At 47.9% G+C, this 16,708-nt stretch overlaps 2 protein-coding genes across 4 annotated transcripts in view; both read left to right on the forward strand.

The window, feature by feature from the left end:
* Positions 1 to 5,245, forward strand: part of ppp2r2ba (protein phosphatase 2, regulatory subunit B, beta a) — a gene marked incomplete at both ends in the record, with an annotated part of 39,077 nt that extends 33,832 nt beyond the window's left edge. For all 3 annotated transcript variants that reach the window (XM_080008308.1, XM_080008310.1, XM_080008309.1), the window contains 5 exons: positions 264 to 428; positions 2,955 to 3,124; positions 4,312 to 4,403; positions 4,531 to 4,654; positions 5,090 to 5,245. In XM_080008308.1, coding sequence (XP_079864434.1) covers positions 264 to 428; positions 2,955 to 3,124; positions 4,312 to 4,403; positions 4,531 to 4,654; positions 5,090 to 5,245 — 707 coding nt within the window. The remainder of the gene's footprint in view (positions 1 to 263; positions 429 to 2,954; positions 3,125 to 4,311; positions 4,404 to 4,530; positions 4,655 to 5,089) is intronic.
* A 3,381-nt stretch (positions 5,246 to 8,626) lies between these two features.
* On the forward strand, positions 8,627 to 9,946 carry gpr151 (G protein-coupled receptor 151; the record flags this gene model as incomplete). The annotated part of the gene is made up of 1 exon (XM_080007876.1): positions 8,627 to 9,946. The coding sequence occupies one exon, from the start codon at positions 8,627 to 8,629 to the stop codon at positions 9,944 to 9,946; it is 1,320 nt and encodes a 439-aa protein (XP_079864002.1).
* Positions 9,947 to 16,708: the final 6,762 nt, after the last annotated feature.

Raw genomic sequence — 16,708 nt, forward strand, 5'->3', positions numbered from 1 at the left:
CCCACTGTCCTCAATGGCCACTTCTTTGGGTGTTAGATCTCTGAGTCTCTTATTTATATTGTATAAATAGATATTTTTTTGCAAAAGAACCCCACACATTCGCACTTACATACACACATACAAACACACGCCCACACCTTTATAGAATGCCTGCATTAATACTGTACAGTTGTTTGCTTAGCCGTGAGATTACTCAAACCCGAGGCTGTTCTGAGCCCATATCAGAGTTTTTTTTGGTCTTCCTGAGCCGCCTCCCCTACCAGACATTGTGGACATCAAGCCGTCCAACATGGAGGAGCTGACGGAGGTGATCACCTCGGCGGAGTTCCACCCTCAGCAGTGCCACACCTTCGCCTACAGCAGCAGCAAGGGCTCCATACGCCTGTGCGACATGAGGCAGACGGCCCTCTGCGACAAACACTGCAAATGTAAGTTCCCACGGAGGAGGAGCGCGTTGAAGGAGGAGAATGAAAGAAGAAGATTCACGTGACATCAGTCGGGTACTTGGCTAAAAGGCTATTAGGTCTCAAATAGAAAAGTCAGTATCAAGCACCATTGTCCATATATCAGATGTTAAAGATACTAGACTTGTTTCTCTGCTCTTTTGCTAAAGAGATGTTTCTAAAAAAAACAATAATATGTCGACCGTTACATCCTATCGACAGTCAAAGTAACAGGACCGGTTATAGGCCAGTACACACAACGAAAATCAGCATGGTTGTCAGTGTTTCTCTGGAGAAGATTAAAGAGGGGTGTGGCAGTTAGCCTACCACACGCCGCCCAAGTGGCTTTTTCAGGGACCTCTGGCACAGAGACACAGACGACAGGGTTAGAGACACCAGTTTATTGTAGAGAGAGGTCTAGATGGAATTAGCCCAAACATGTCATGACAGGACTCCTCTCTCCTGAGTGAGTGTGGGGATGGAGAACCTGCTGGTCGTTGGACCAAACTAACAAGCAACAGATATGCAGCCACTCTGATCCTGGATCCACCAATTACTTAGAACCAGGTCAGGTGTGGCTGCTCAAACCACACCATCCCCACACCACAAGGGGTGCGATAAGGAATGGGGGCAATTGAGTGAGAGGGGGTCATTATCTGTGTTGGCATACAGGTCCATGTGATTTAGACAAGACAACATGGGGAATCGCAGAGTAATGGCCGCTTGTTTCGCATTCGATATTTCTGCTTTAGACCCCCCACCTTGGCGTGTTCCTGGCGCAAAGCTTTCCACCGGATCAATATAACGGGGAAAATTACTCACGTATCAATAAATTCCTCAGTGTCGGACAATGAACTGCCTTCTCTTAAGCTTAACATCGCATGTATGCATTCGGCTTGGATGAATAATGAATACATTGACATTTTCAAGCTGGAAAATCAATGGCTTTAAGAGCAATTGCATTAGTTCCTCGCGGGTGCACCTTGCTGTTCGATAATGTCGGATATTTCGTCAGCCGCCGTCGCCGTCGTTTTCACTTGAGCTTTCACGTTCGGGGCTGAATATTCAAGTACGGCATAGTTGGGGGAACTCAGGATGGAGGGGGCGGGGGTATGGAGTTCAAAGTCTTCCTGCTACGGCCAAGAGATGTGCTCTGATTGATATTGATGTGCGCGCGCCATTCCTTGACAGGTGCTCGCACCGTCTTGCAACATTAGGGCGACGCAGACGCGGGCAACGCAGCGGGCAGCTGCACCCGTTAGCCCGAGGACAGGTCTGCTAATACGGACCTAATCTCTCCCTGCATGTAGCCTTGCAGCTCAGACACATGCAGAGCTCCTGCTCCCATTCACTCACCCCCTCTCTCTCTCTCCCTCTCCCTCTCTCTCTGTATGTACGATATATATACACACACACACCCACACACACAATTCTGACAGTTCTACCCACAATTCTATGGTATCCTCCTCTCCTGTATCAATAAATGTTGGAGGCATCCCGGAGACTGCTGGAACCAATAAGTGTCGGAGGGAGAGGATGGAGAGATGGATGGAGGGATAAGAAGGGTGTTTCCAGAGCACTGCGCCCCGGGGCCAGAGATAGAAGGGCCAAACAGCCCTCTCCCCTGGGACCCTATTATACACCCGAGGAGTATGGTGGAGGGAGGGGAGGGCCGCACATACACAAATTCTACAGACACACACACACACACACAAACAAAACAAACACACACACACACACACACACACACACACACACACACACACACACACACACACACACACACACACACACACACACACAAAACACAAATATAAATCCAGCAGGACCCAAAATGGGCCCCGGCACTTTGACATTGATTTGTTTTTCCTGTCCCCGCCTCATCCCCCATTTTTCCATCTCTGATTCTTGTTAGACTCCCCATTGACACCTCACAGAGCTATTCTCTAATTCTCAACACAACAGGAGGGCTGGGGATGGGGAGCAGGGGGGGGGGGGGCGGCGGAGAAGATGCGATTTGAGCCGAGAAGCTTGAGTGAAAACGGGGGAGAGGGGAGGCGAGAGTGGGTGGAGAGAACCCGGCGGGGGAGAAGTCGGGGGAGGAGGAGAGGGAGCGCACAATAACTTGACAGCGAACGATGGAATGCCTGGATGTTATCCCCAGTGTGCTGCCCTGCACACAGACCAGCAGCTGCCAAAGTCAATATGAATCATAACCAATATTTACCGAGCATGCTGACCCGGGCCGGCCTCACTGAGCACACACAGACTTAATCCTCAGATGAGATGCAGCTGCCGGGGCCACCCCCACCAACAGGCATTGCTGTGCTGTTGTTTTTCAGGGTAATGAAGATCCCACCGGCCGCGGCAAAATTGGAACCGTGTCTTCTCGCCATAAATGATATGCACTGCCGACCTTTAACTCCTTTCTCCCTCGCCGAGGATAACAGCTTTTGTTTTTTGTTTTTTTGTTTTTTTCTCTCCGCCCACTCTCCCTCCCCTCGCGTCAAGACTTTGAGGAGCCCGAGGACCCCTCCACGCGGTCTTTCTTCTCCGAAATCATCTCGTCCATCTCGGATGTGAAGTTCAGCCACAGCGGGCGCTACCTGATGACGAGGGACTACCTCACCGTCAAGGTGTGGGACCTGCACATGGAAAACAAACCTTTGGAGACGTACCAGGTATGTTTGCACCGTCACCGCGGAGACCGTACTCTCCCTTTTGGCCGGACAGACATCCAGGGACGGCGTCGCACACTTAGGTTGTTCCATTCCAGTCGTGCACACACTTTAGGATTTATCGAGAAGAGGTGATCACACATCTTGGGATTCTAACACACACCGTAAGATCAAGACTTGAGACTATACTACTAGACTTAGCCAATAATATCAAACCAACCGGATATTGTCGCAAAAACCACAAGACCAGTCTAAGACTAATCACTAATCTAGTCTGACTAATCTAATCTAAGACTAGGGTCTCTGACTATCTCCAGTCAAAGGACAACTGGTGAGCGCCATCACGGTGACCCTTAAGACAAGAAGATTTCCTTATGATTGTTTTCCCATCTTCAAAATTGTCTGGGGCTCAAAAATCCTAGCGAAAGCCCTCGAGTGTATACTGAGTCTCCAAACAGCAATTCTCAAACTGTCTGTGTGAGGAAATGATGGTAAGTTATGGGTCAGATAGACCCTTATTGATTTCAGACTAATAACTCAGGGTAATCTTGTTCCACTGTCACCCTGCCTATCTGTAATCCCCGGCGTCTCCAACCATTACCCGGCAAAGGCCTATCGAGGCCAAGTGTCCCCAGCAAGACCGATGCTGGCGCTGAGCTCCCGCCGTGTGGTCATCGGGGTCAGATCCACACTGTCAGATCGGGGGTGGCCTTCTCAGAGAAGGTCGTGATTGATAAGGTCGTCTGCGCGGGCCCAGGGATTCCCCCCCTCGTCCGATTCCAGGCCGGCCTCCACCTGCCGCCCGGCATCTTAGCCCGGGTCAGGAGGTTCGAAGGGATTACTCAAAGAAAAGCATATGGTAGCGGAGCTTACGCTTGCATGGTCGCGTAATAAAAAAAGGCGAGTCGACAAACCTCCAAAGCTGGAAAAAACAAAAGTTAATACCCTGTGGGGATAAGATGGCCATTTGGCGCGGTTTAACTGGGCAGGTGTATCCGGGGACTGCGTGATCAGTTCGGCACGTGCCCCTTGTCGTCGGAGACGGCCCGCCTTACTCTTCATACATTATGCTTACATTTTCAGTGATGCCAAATGTTCTTAAAGTGTAGCCAAATTTGCATTACAGACATTGATGTTTTCTGTGTTGTTTTTTTTTTTTTTTTTTTTTTTCCTTTGCCTCGCCTCCCCAGGTCCACGACTATTTACGGGGCAAGCTCTGCTCTCTGTATGAGAACGACTGCATCTTCGACAAATTCGAGTGTGTCTGGAACGGCTCAGATAGGTGAGATATTTTTATCCGTTCACCCAGCCATCTCTTCGTCCGCACTACCCTCCACCCTCCATCCGTTTCTCGATTTAAAAAAAAGAAGAAAAAAAAACAAACCCTCCTGACCTGTGCTCCATCGCAGCGTGATCATGACCGGTTCCTACAACAACTTCTTCCGGATGTTTGACCGGAACACCAAGCGCGACGTCACCCTGGAGGCGTCCAGGGAGAACAGCAAGCCCCGAGCCATCCTCAAGCCACGAAAGGTACACGGGTCCTTCGGTTTAAAAGACTGAAATCGCCCACATTTTAGATGAATTCGTTCATTCATTCGTTCATTGAGTAATTTAATAATGATTTAGTGAGCTTATGAAAGCCTTTTTATATATTGACCATTAAGTGGTTTAGTGTGTTATTCTGGCTTTTCCAAGAAAATTACGTCAGCGGACTGAGCTAGTGACATATTATGCGTCAAACAGCACTGCCTTGTCGAGACCTCTTTAGAGCAATAAAAAAACCCTTTTATCAGCCGACAGACATGACTCACTGTTTTTCACAGCAGAGCTCCATTCAGCCGCTTTAGGCTCTCAGGATTCAATTCCATGTCCCTCGACTGATTTCGTTTTTTTAAATTTGTCCGTATAAAAAACCCCAATCCCGCTCCCTCCGTGTTGTCCACGCTCGGCTCTTTGACGTTCCAGGTGTGCGTGGGCGGGAAACGTCGTAAGGACGAGATCAGCGTCGACAGCCTGGACTTCAGCAAGAAGATCCTCCACACCACCTGGCACCCCCAGGAGAACATCATCGCCGTGGCAGCCACCAACAACCTCTACATCTTCCAGGACAAAGTCAATTAGGGCCGTCCCCCCCCCCCCCCCCCCTCGCTGACTCCCGACACCACCCCACCCCCCACCGCCGCCCCCTCCCCCGGTGGAAGAGTGAAGGAGACACAGAGGGAAGGACCTTATCTACTCACTCTTCCTCTTCCTCCTCACGTCTATTTTGCCGGTGCTGGTGTCGAGTCTCCCCCGCTCTGCTGAGGACGAGCAGAGTTTTGTGGGAGGGGAGCGTCGGGTGTCCAGTGACTGATGAAGGATGGTGTGGGTTAATAGTGGGACGATGCCACTGTTTGGAGGTGGAGAGCACCCAGCCTGGATACAGCCGGAAGAAAAATGATACCTCTATGCCCGGAATGGAAAAAAAAAAAAAAAAAAAAAAAGAACTTAAAAATTACACCTGATTGCACAAGAAGCTTCTATTCCTCAATCCGACGTTTAATTTAATTCAATTTAATTTATTTAGCCATGCTGACACCGGAATAAATGAATCTTTGTGAACATGCCAAGCACTGCTGGATTGATCATGTGGAGGGGACACCGCCTCTGGACAAAGGAGATGGATGTGAGAATTGCGGTACCTCCAGGAACGCACACACGCACACACGCACACACACACACACACACACACACTAAATGTAGGGCGTGCGTGAGTGCCACGGTGGCTCTGTTTCATATAGCAACAGTGCCCCCTGGTGGTCAATACACTTATGCGCCCCAGTGCATGCGATTAACCCCTGAGGTGTCAGACTTTGAGCGGGTGCCGTGCCCTGTCCTCGGGGTCTAGACTAGAGGCGACCACCCCCCCCCGTTGGCGCTGTTGGGCCCAGCGGTGGCAGGGTTGGCCTGGTATACCCGGGCGGCCGCCCCATCCATGTACTAACCGGTGGTGTCATGGCTACGGAGGTGACGGGGGCCCTCACTTGTCAGGAGGAGACTGATCCCAGACCCTCTTGGTAGCACTAAAAACCAGAGAGCTGTTTGTTCATGCCTGTGAAATAAGTCGTTCTTTATTTGTCGTCCCCCGCACCACACCTCCCCTCCCCTGAGACACACGGCGTGTCCCGTGCGAACGAGGCCCCTCGAGATGTGTGGTCAGTGTGGTCGTGGTTTTTATTTTCAGTTTTATCGAGTCCTTGGCTTGATCAACAATTCTGTTTAGAAGCTGTGGTGCCTTCTTTTGGTATGTGGGGTTCGATGTAGTGGCGGGGTGTGGGTGGGGGGTGGGGGGGGGGGGGGTGACTGAGAAAAGGCAGGAGTGTGAATGTTTTTCAAGGAAATGTTGTACTAGGATCTTTTTTTTTTTGTTGTTGTTTTTTCCCCCACTCTGAAGAAAACCAACCAAAAGGAGAAATTCCGCTAAAGTCCCGCATGGAGGGGAAGGTTGCGCCATGTCCACGTTACACGAAAGCACTAGCTGACACGTTCACGTTCACCTTTCCTGAAAAAAATGAAACACAAAAAACAAAAAAACAAAAGAACCGCTGTTGCCCGTACCACGATGCACCGAAAACAATTTCACCAAATTAACTGACAAAGGAGTACACCAGAGTGACAAACAACACAGTCGACGAATGAGCTGCTGACCAAATAGTTCCAAATTTCTCAAAGTTACAATAGCTTTCGATGCACGATCCTTAATGAACAATGAGTGGACATTAAAATCCCAAATACAGTAGTCACAGCAGTTCATATCACACATAGCAGGAGTTTCCACTGCTGCCTGTGCCGCAAACAGCTATAGTATATTTTGGATGGCGTAAGGTTCTATGCAAGTAAAGTGCTCATCCCTCCAACTGCTCAGAGCAGTAGCTTGTTCATGTGCTATTATTTTTAGACTCTGCGGATCCTGTCCATGTTTCTCCACTTGGGCAATGGGCAAGTTAAATTATCTGGAAATTATCTTTTATTCATTTAGAGATTAGAGATTTAGCTCCGACTCGAGTGGGGGATTTTTTTCCTGAAGCGTGCGTGTGCTAAGAGGCGACTCCTCGAGATGGAAGCGGGACAAAATGGACTGTGAAATCAGGGAATTCTTAGGTGTGATTCCTTTAAACAGTAATGTCTTCTAAAAAAAAAAAATAAAAAATAATAATAATAACCTCCTTTGTGAACCTTCTAATTGAAAAAAAAAATGAAACTTTTATAGCTCAGAATGTAATGAAATGCAATTAATTACCATGCAGTCTTTATGCTTACTGGAATTTCTTTGAATAAAAAAAAAAAAAGAATAAAGATCTGCAAGTTCAGCTGCTGCTGCTGCTGCTGCTGCTGCTGTTGTTGGTGTTTTTGTTGTTGCTGCTGTTTGTACTCCAGGATGCTCTTCAGACGTGCAGCTTGTACTGCAAGGTTGCCCTCATGTGGAAAACAGGTGGAAAGGACGGTTTGGCTCATACACCGTCACGCTCCTGACTTGCAAACACACACACACAGACTCTCACACACACACACACACACACACACACACATACACACACACACACACACACACACACACACACACACACACACACACACACAGTTGACGTGTTTGCAAAAACACAGAAAACCAACTTCATTGAATTTGTTGAAACAGGTATTTTCCACATTCACCTTTCCACAGTTTCTTTTACTATTTGGCCCGATTGCCATTAATAGTTTTGAGAATAATATTTTCCAAATAATGATTTCTCACATACTCAAAAAGGATGAACCCACTTAACGGCCACAACGTGATATGCACTCATTCTGCTTTTTACTGGTGTTTGTTTCCAAGCTCATGAGTCATTTTTTTCCGCTGAGCTTCACTCCTTGTTTTCAATAGAAAGGCATAATGTATCCAAAACAAGCAAAAACCACCATACTGATAAGGATGTATTCTCTGTATTCTATTTATTCTATATACAAAATACTTATTGTGTTCACAATGATATACTTCATCATATACTTCATACTTCATTTAAATCGTTTTTAAACAATTTCAATTAATTACTTTAATTAATTGAAACGATAACTTAAATGTTATTTTCTTCCGTAAACCTGTACTTCATTGTACTCCATTGATCCTCAGTTGACGCAAATTTGCAGGACAAATGTTCCCTCTCGGTGGAAATCCTATGCATGGCAATGTCTTGTTGTGCACATCATTGCAGATTTAAATTTAATTGGCCCCGTGAGGCCATAGATGATACGCAATATATCAGCTGGGGAAAGCAGCTGTCAATCAAACGGCATCTTTATAACTGAGCCCACAAGCTTCTGTGTCCTCGTCTCACAGGGTGAATCTGGAGACAGACAGGAGCTCGACTGTGATCGTTGACATTCATTTGTTGTCCGAGGCGTTTGTTGACAGATTCCTCTTCCTTCCTTTCCTTCGACCGTTTACCTCAGTCTACCAGCGTTTTGTTTTTTTTCGCCGACAACATGGATAAGCTCTCCAGCGTAAATGCTTCAGTGGTAAACACCTCCGTTGACAGGTGGTCCGTCTTCGAACGGGGGAACTACCAGCACCTGGACCCCGGGGAGCTGAAGGTCCTGGTGCCTGCCATCCTGGGAGTCATCTGCATCACCGGCCTGGTTTGCAACCTCACCGCGATGTCCATCTTGGTCTCCAACGCCCACAAGGGAAAGCTCTCACTCATCAACTCCCTCATCTTCAACCTGGTGTTCACCGATGGGCTGGTGCTGGCGTTCTCCGTGCCTTTCCGAGCCGCAGCGTACTCCAAGTCCAGCTGGACGCTGGGCTGGACGGTGTGCAAGACGTCCGACTGGTTCCTCCAGTCCTGCATGACTGCCAAGAGCTTCACGGTGGCCGTCATGGCCAAAGCCTGCTACCACCATGTATCCAACCCCACCAAGCAGGTGAGCATCCGTCTGGGTTCTATCCTGCTCGTGCTGCCCTTCACCTGGCTGTCCGCCTGCTCGGTGACCGTCCCTCACTGGCTGTTTGCTACGCTGCAGAGGGAAAGCCGTGGGCTGGTGTGCGAGCTGCTCGTTCCCCCGGAGGCCAGGTACTTCATGTCGGTGTATGTCAAGGCGTACCCCCTCGGGGTCTTCTGCGCCCCCCTCAGTTTTGCTCTCCTGTATTTCTGGAAGTCCTATGGCCGCTGCCAGAGGCGCTCCAGCAAGAGCCAGAACCTGCGGACGCAGATCAGATCGAGGAAGCTCACCTTGATGCTTTTCAGCCTGACGGTGGCCATGGCCGTCCTCTGGCTGCCACAGTGGGTGGTGTGGGTGTGGGAGCGTCACTTGGCAGAGAGAGAGAGCGAGGGAGCCCGGCCGCTGGTCTCCTCTCCCCCTCTTCTCCTCTCCCTCTCCGCTCAGCTGCTCGCCTTCTCTCTGTCGTTCGTCAACCCCCTGGTCATACTCTCCCTCTCCGAGGAGTTCAGGGAGGGATACCGTGGGCTGTGGCGGAGGCTCACCCTGCGTAAACAAACTCCGCCCAAGCCCGGACCCCACAACCCCACCGCCCTGCAGTCGCCCTGCCCGAGACCGGAGACCTCAGGCCAGCCGAGAGGTGACGGGGGCCACTACCGGACCTCCAGCCAGGGCCCCAAGAAAGAGCCCCTGCCACAGGAGGAGCCCGTCACCGCAGAGGGGCGGGAAGCGGACAAGATCAGCCTGAAAGACGGGATTGTCCTGCCCGACGTGGAGCAGTTCTGGCACGAGAGAGAGACCGGCTCGCTCACGGAGGAGAACGATCCCGTGCCGTGGGAGCACCAGAGCAAGGACGGGAAGAAGTAGGAAGCCAGGGCCACAAACAATCCATGTGCGTCTTTTATCACAGCCGTGGGACGGCCGCAGCCTCCAGACCTCGCCTGGATCGCTGAGCGCTCGCCCCGCGACAATGTAACCGTCGTTGTTCTGTCAGCCGTGTATACGATGTTATTCACAGGTAAGAAATTAAATCTGTGTTGATTAGAGAGAGAAAAAAAAAGTGCATGCTTGTTCAAAGAGGGTTTGAAGTGATATTATTCAGTAACACCTACGTTTTAATTGTTGTTTTTGAAAACGTTCTGCACTGTGTATATCAGTCTAAATAAATGAAGTATTAATAAAATATAAAAGTATACGAAAGTGTTGATTTAAAGTAAGGTGTGCAATATTATGTATATACTGCCATGTTCTTGTAGTGAGTATTGCAATGCAATTGCAATTGTACATTGGACGTTTGAGAGAAGAAAAAACAAACAAACAACAATATCACATCAGTCTTATAATGAATGTCACAGCTGTCATTGAACCTGGGGTATTTTTCCCACTCGTAAGCAAAGAGAAAGTCGTCCTTTGATTACAACGTTTATATGGTGTTATGCAGTAAGTGAAAATCATTACAGAGAATTGCTTTAAAGGTTGTCATGTGGCTCCGTGTTTGGATCCGTGTTTACAATAAAGATAATCCTCAAAAGTGAGTGTTGTGCGGTGTGTGATTCCTCGTCATTTGCTTTGTACATTATATGGCAGGTGTGGAGTTCTGCTTCGTTTTGCTCCTTCACACAACTTCAAGCCGTTGCAGTTGGTGGAAAACAAATTTGCGCACGCACGCGCACACACACACACACACACACACACACATATGCAAACCTAATGATTGGGATCAGACAGCGCTGGGTGGACCCCTGTCGGTGCTTGGTCATTACATATATTTTCATAGGGGGCCCATTAGAATCGCCAAGGGCGCTAATTAGCGGTGTAGGGGCCGTCCCTTTGAACTCCGACGGGATGGTTTGCGTGGCTTGGCCTCGGTGGGAGCCGCATCGGGGCTTCTCTCCTTGCTGACTTGAATAAACATAATAGGTCACAACCAGACAGTTACCGTCGGGGGGGGGGGGGGACAGAACGATAGGGGAGGCGGCGCTACGGCTGATTTCCGATCGATTGGGCTGTCTGCTTCGACAGGGACCCGGCAGCGCGGGACACCGGGGCCCGATGCGGATGTGCTCACGAACGTAGGTTTAAATCTTCAGGTTTAAAATCAGCAGTACATTTAGGGACCATGACCGCTTGACGGCCTGACAAAAAAAAAATAGCAACGACAAAAAGATACCGCCTGCATATTTTTGTGAGATTTGCTCCACTGGTCCCCCCCCCCCCGCCCCCCTGCCGCTGGGCTCCTTTCTCATCCCCCTCGCCCCTTCCAGATGACATTTTCCTCTCATTAATCATGTATGCTGACCTTTCCCTGTCGGAGACGAGAACTTCATTTAGAGGAACACTTAGCCCATCAACCTTCCCAAAGGCCAATCATAAAGGGACAGCCCATAGACGACGCCATGCGCTGGTTGCACTGGTTGCGCTGGTTGCGCTGGTTGCACTGGCTGGACTGGTTGCACCGGCTGCACCGTATGCACATGATGCTGGCTCCTCATTAAAGGCTCCATGTGGAGGCTCATACCCGGTGTCACCTGACGGCTGGGATTATAAAATCAAACTGGGTGTTGGCTTCGGCTGATAAGCTCGGGACAAGGTATCGGGATGCCATAAATGTTATTCATGCTGATAACTGATTCAAAATTGTTCCATTGTAATTTGGGTTGTGGATCACATTTAAAAAATGAGTAAATATCAAATCTTCACAGGGGAGGATATGGGGGGGAGGTGGATCCAAGATGCAGAAAAGAAAATGTCCATTTTTGGAAGGCAGTGGCAGGAAGCTTATTCCATTTGACATGAGTCAATAATTATTTTAATCTGGATATTTTGGTGAGTGTTCTCCTTTATGGTGTGTTTTTCTGGGGGAAGGGAGCATCAGCAGATGATACAGGATCCATCTATTGACTGTGTATGCTCTATGGAAGTCTGTGGGAGGAATGTTGGAAAGCTGGTATCTCAAGTGTAAGTGCTAAAGCATTCATACCTCATGGACAGGTGCCCCATGTGGAAACGCTTAACATATTCAAACATGGTACCCATAGCACCACCAATGGGTCAGCTATAATGTATTTTACGTTTTGGCTAATAACTTCTGAACCCTGAAGCGTAGCAAAACAATATTTGCAAAGCATGTTCCTCGGATTATGCCGGTTCGCCTGATATAGGCCACACCCATTGGCACCTGTAAAAAAAAAAAATGTTTTTTTTCTTTTTGCCTCTTTTGGCACATATTCATGGAATCTTAACCAAATTTGTTACATTCCATATTTAGATGACCCCGAACAAGACGTGTGATTTCGTTTTTTGATATCACTAACCGTTTGTCTGTAATTGTTTACAAAACTTTTGAAGGCGTGGCCTGATGCACTTAGGGTTAGGGGTTAGGGTTAGAGGTTAGGGTTAGGGGGTTAGGGTTAGGGGTTAGGGGTTAGGGTTAGGGGGATAGGATGAGGGGTTAGGGTTAGGGTTAGGGTAAGGCGGTTAGGGGTTAGGGTTAGGGTTAGGGCTTAGGGTTAACCCTAAGGGCCATAACTCCGGTTGTCCAATGCTGAATTGCAATCCAATGCTGAATTGGATTGCAACCAAATCTGGGAACGCTGTACATACAGCCACATTGCACAAGTGTGGAACATTTCATCCAATTGTATTCACAGGGGGCGCTACAGAACAATATAACATGATATTTCTACATTTCTGTCGTGTTTGATAAGGTGAAACCCGGTAGACAAGTTCTCCATGGGGATGTGCACAACACATTGAAGCTTGGCACCAATAGCCCCACCTTGTGGCCATTAGTAAGACAGCACCATACTACTTTTTAACTGCTGTATCTGTTTAATGTAATATTCCATTGGTGACCAAAGTCAGCAAAGTTCTACAGATGGGGACGCTGAACAAGTCTGTAACATTTGATAAAATTTCACCAGTAGGTGGTGCTAAAAGACTTACGAAATTGCTGCTGGAGCAGCAGCTTGCAGCGGCAGCAGCAGCTAACACCTTTCAGCTCTCACACGCATTTTCTTCAGAAAATGCAAATGTTCTCATTTACTGATTGCTATTGGCCCTAACCCAGATTTACTTTTGGTTGCTCTAATAATAATAATAATAATAATAAAATCAACAAGAACGAGAACAACAATAAATATAGCTGCAGGCAGCAATACACAGGGTCCAGTTCAGACGTGTTAGGTACGTATTACAGTTTTCCGGGTTCTCTGCAACGCAGCAGGAGTTACAATTTTTGTTCAGTTTGCATTGAACACCGCATCGGCTCCTCCGGTATGCGGTCTACACAGCCCAACTCTCCAAAAGCGAATGACCACCCAGAGACGTAAACTGGACTTATATAAGATCGGTTCATTTGTCAGAAGTGGAAGATCCCAACAACAAGGTTCCGTTCAAACAGACTTAACACTGCATGTCCCTCAGAGACGTTTCATCAACTTTTTAAACCTTTGGGACCAAAATAAAATGGCCACTATTCGGACCCGTTGCTCTGGAGCTGCTAGCGAACTCCATGTGTTAGGTCACAAACTCGGGGGTGAGTAAGGAACATCAACATTTAAATTCCACCAGCTTACTATATGCATGGCGTGTGTAAATACAATTATTTTTCAGTCAGTTTCCGTCTTTTGCGATCTGTTTATGGCACATGTTCATAACGCGTTGACGATGAAAATACGATTTATGGTGCTGCAGAGGGCAAATATTTCAATCGACAGCTCAGGCATTTTAGTGGCATAGAATTCTGCGTTGCCATCCGGTCCGGTAGATATCGATCGTATAGGAATCGGTGCCATATTGGCACCAGGTTTCAATGGCCAACCCAAGTCATGACTGGCTCAAATGCCGAAAAATAAGGAGGGACATGAAACCGGGTTAGATGCGAACAGAATGCATTTATTTGCAAAAAAAAAAAGAGATGAGAAGAAGAACAACAAGAAGAAGAGATAAAATATCAAATGAAAAGCTGGGTGTTGTGTCAGATCGTCTGGTCCCAGTGCACATACTGCCCTATACAACCACTCCAGACTGACGGAGTCTACACCACGTACCTCTAACGAACCAAATTCCCACCAGAGCCACAACCTGCACACATTGTGATGTCACAAAGCGTCGCCACTCCACAATCTCATCTCGCGCCACCACCTGACCGGAAGTTGTCGAACCTTGGCAATCTGTGTTGGCAAACCTTCAACCTTAAATTGTATCCGTTTTTCATTCATTCCTGCTCCAAATGTGGAAGGATATGGATTAAACCTGAACCACGACATGTCTGAGACGTCCCGAGTGTAAAGACACCTCAACCATGTCCGTGCCATCAGCGATTGTCGTTGAGAATGGAGTTTGCAGCCGCTACGCTCCGTGAACAAAAGTAAATGACCCTTCTTCACTCGCTGTGTCGTACTCGCAAGTGGCCGGAGGGAAATGACTTCCGAAAGACGAAGCTTGGACTTATATAACTCCGGATGATCATGTGACCAAGTGCCCGCACCTGAAACTAATGAAATTACCACCGATTTTCACTCATTTGATTTTCACTAACCGTTCCAAAGCCCCTGCGGGCTGGGCCCCTAAATATAGCTGCAGGCAGCAAAACACAGGGTCCAGTATCGATACCAATTACAAATTTCCAGTTCCCATGAAACGTAGCGTCAGTTCGTGCTGTCGCTACATCAGCATTACTACTAAAAAGAGTTACAATTTTCAGAGTTTCCATTGAACGCAGCATTGACGTAATGACGCGGTGACGCCGTTTTTTCCAAGTCCTGGTGTCGCTGGTATTAATGACTGCATCCTAAAAATGAGAAGGTGTCTGTCTACCACCTGTAGTCCGCAGAGTCCTGCCTCACTGTGTTTCTGTGGAAGGAAATGACTCCGTGCGGAAGTTTCCAACAACACAGTTCTATTCAAACAAGATTAAACACTGCATGTCCCTCAGAGACATTTCATCAACTTTTTTTTTTACTTTTGGGATTAAAATAAAATGAACATGATGCAGATCCGTTACTCTGGAGGTGCAAGCGAACTCCATGTGTGAGGTCACAAACACAAAATATATTTTGGACTGTTTTGGACTCCTACAGTTTGTATGTTATGACTGGCTTGAATGCCGCAGCCCTGTGGGCTGGACCCCGAATAAAAACTTAAAATTCTAGGTGTCTTTCCAGCAACCCAAGGACACTGTATTAAAAAAACTTGAAATACCCAGTTAGGTTAGTTAGATTCCAAAGGTGCTGAAAAGAGTTCACAGCCTCAGATGCAGCCTGGTGTTGAATATGAAGGCTCTCCATAGCGAGCCTTTATATCTGCATGCAGTTTTACAATATACCGTGGTGTATGCAAGCGTGGTCTTAGTGATCTGGAGGCCCCAGGCAGTACCAACACGAGGCCCTCCTCCACCTCACTTAATGCAAGCATGGCTCGTTAACATAAAGCTATTTAGAGAGAGAGCTCTGTTCAGTGAGCAAAACGAAATGAGAATACCAACTGAACCATTCAAACGCCCTTCACTCGCGTTGCCATCTTTCGAAAGCTCACCTGACATCAAACCCTTGAAGCCCTCCGGCAGCGGCTTACTCTGCCTCTTTGAGCCACCGAGTCTCATGGGGCTTGGCCGTCTCCGATCATTTGATTCAAGGAACGGGACTTGGATGGAAAAATGTGCACTTGAACGTGTGACCTTTTCAGACCTGTCTGAAAACCAATTTTGGGTATTGTGTTTGATATGTCTGTTGTAGGTCTAGATATGGAGGAATATATTTTATCACAGCAATTATGGGTAATTTTATACCAAATCAATTACAATATTTCATTATATCCAATAAATATAAAAATAAACCCATATTGAAGGGTATAAAAATGTGGACCAGACTGGGTTTTGCACTGATGATAATTCTTGTAGTGCTGCGTAACAAGTTTATTGTTATTTTTGCTTATTCACGTGGTTGATGTTTCTTATGTAAGGAATTCAGACGAGGTACATATTGGTTATCGCTGTGTTGTAGGCATGGACTAAAATCCAAAAAACCTGTGAGTCACAAGCCCAGCAGCCTGTGAGAATTCCATTCACGTGACAAATCACTGAAGGCCCAACACCACTTTCCTCTGCCCACCATGTCCGTCCACTCTGTACCTTATCTCGGGGCCACGACAATCTGCAGGAAAGCCAACATAACGAGTGGAAAACCACTGCAGCTTAATTAGGTTGCCGAGCCAGGTGGGGGTGTGTTCGGCGGATGAGACCCTCGCCCCTTCCACTTCTTCCTCGCTGTGTCGCCTCCCGCCGGGAGGGGAGGCGGGGGTGTCAACCCCTTGTTTTATCCTTCAGCCAATCATCATCTCTAATGAATGACACTCCGCAGGAAGTGACACGCTCGGTATGACTAATGATCCTCAGCGGGAGAAGCCGTGGCTGCAATTAGGGCGCTATCCCCCCACGTCTCCCCCCGAGCCACAGTCACCCCCTCCCTCCCTGTGGTACGGTGGTGGATAAAACCCTCTGCCAACACCACAGAGATCTGAGCCGCTAATGTGTGCGTGTGCGTGTGCGTGTGCGCGTGCGTGTGTGTATGTGTCAGAGGGCGGGTTCAGGGGTCCGGCCTTGATATTTAACAGGGCTTTTGATTAGAA

The sequence above is a fragment of the Zeus faber genome (assembly GCF_960531495.2).
Source record: "Zeus faber genome assembly, chromosome: 10".
NCBI classification, from domain to species: Eukaryota; Metazoa; Chordata; class Actinopteri; order Zeiformes; family Zeidae; genus Zeus; species Zeus faber.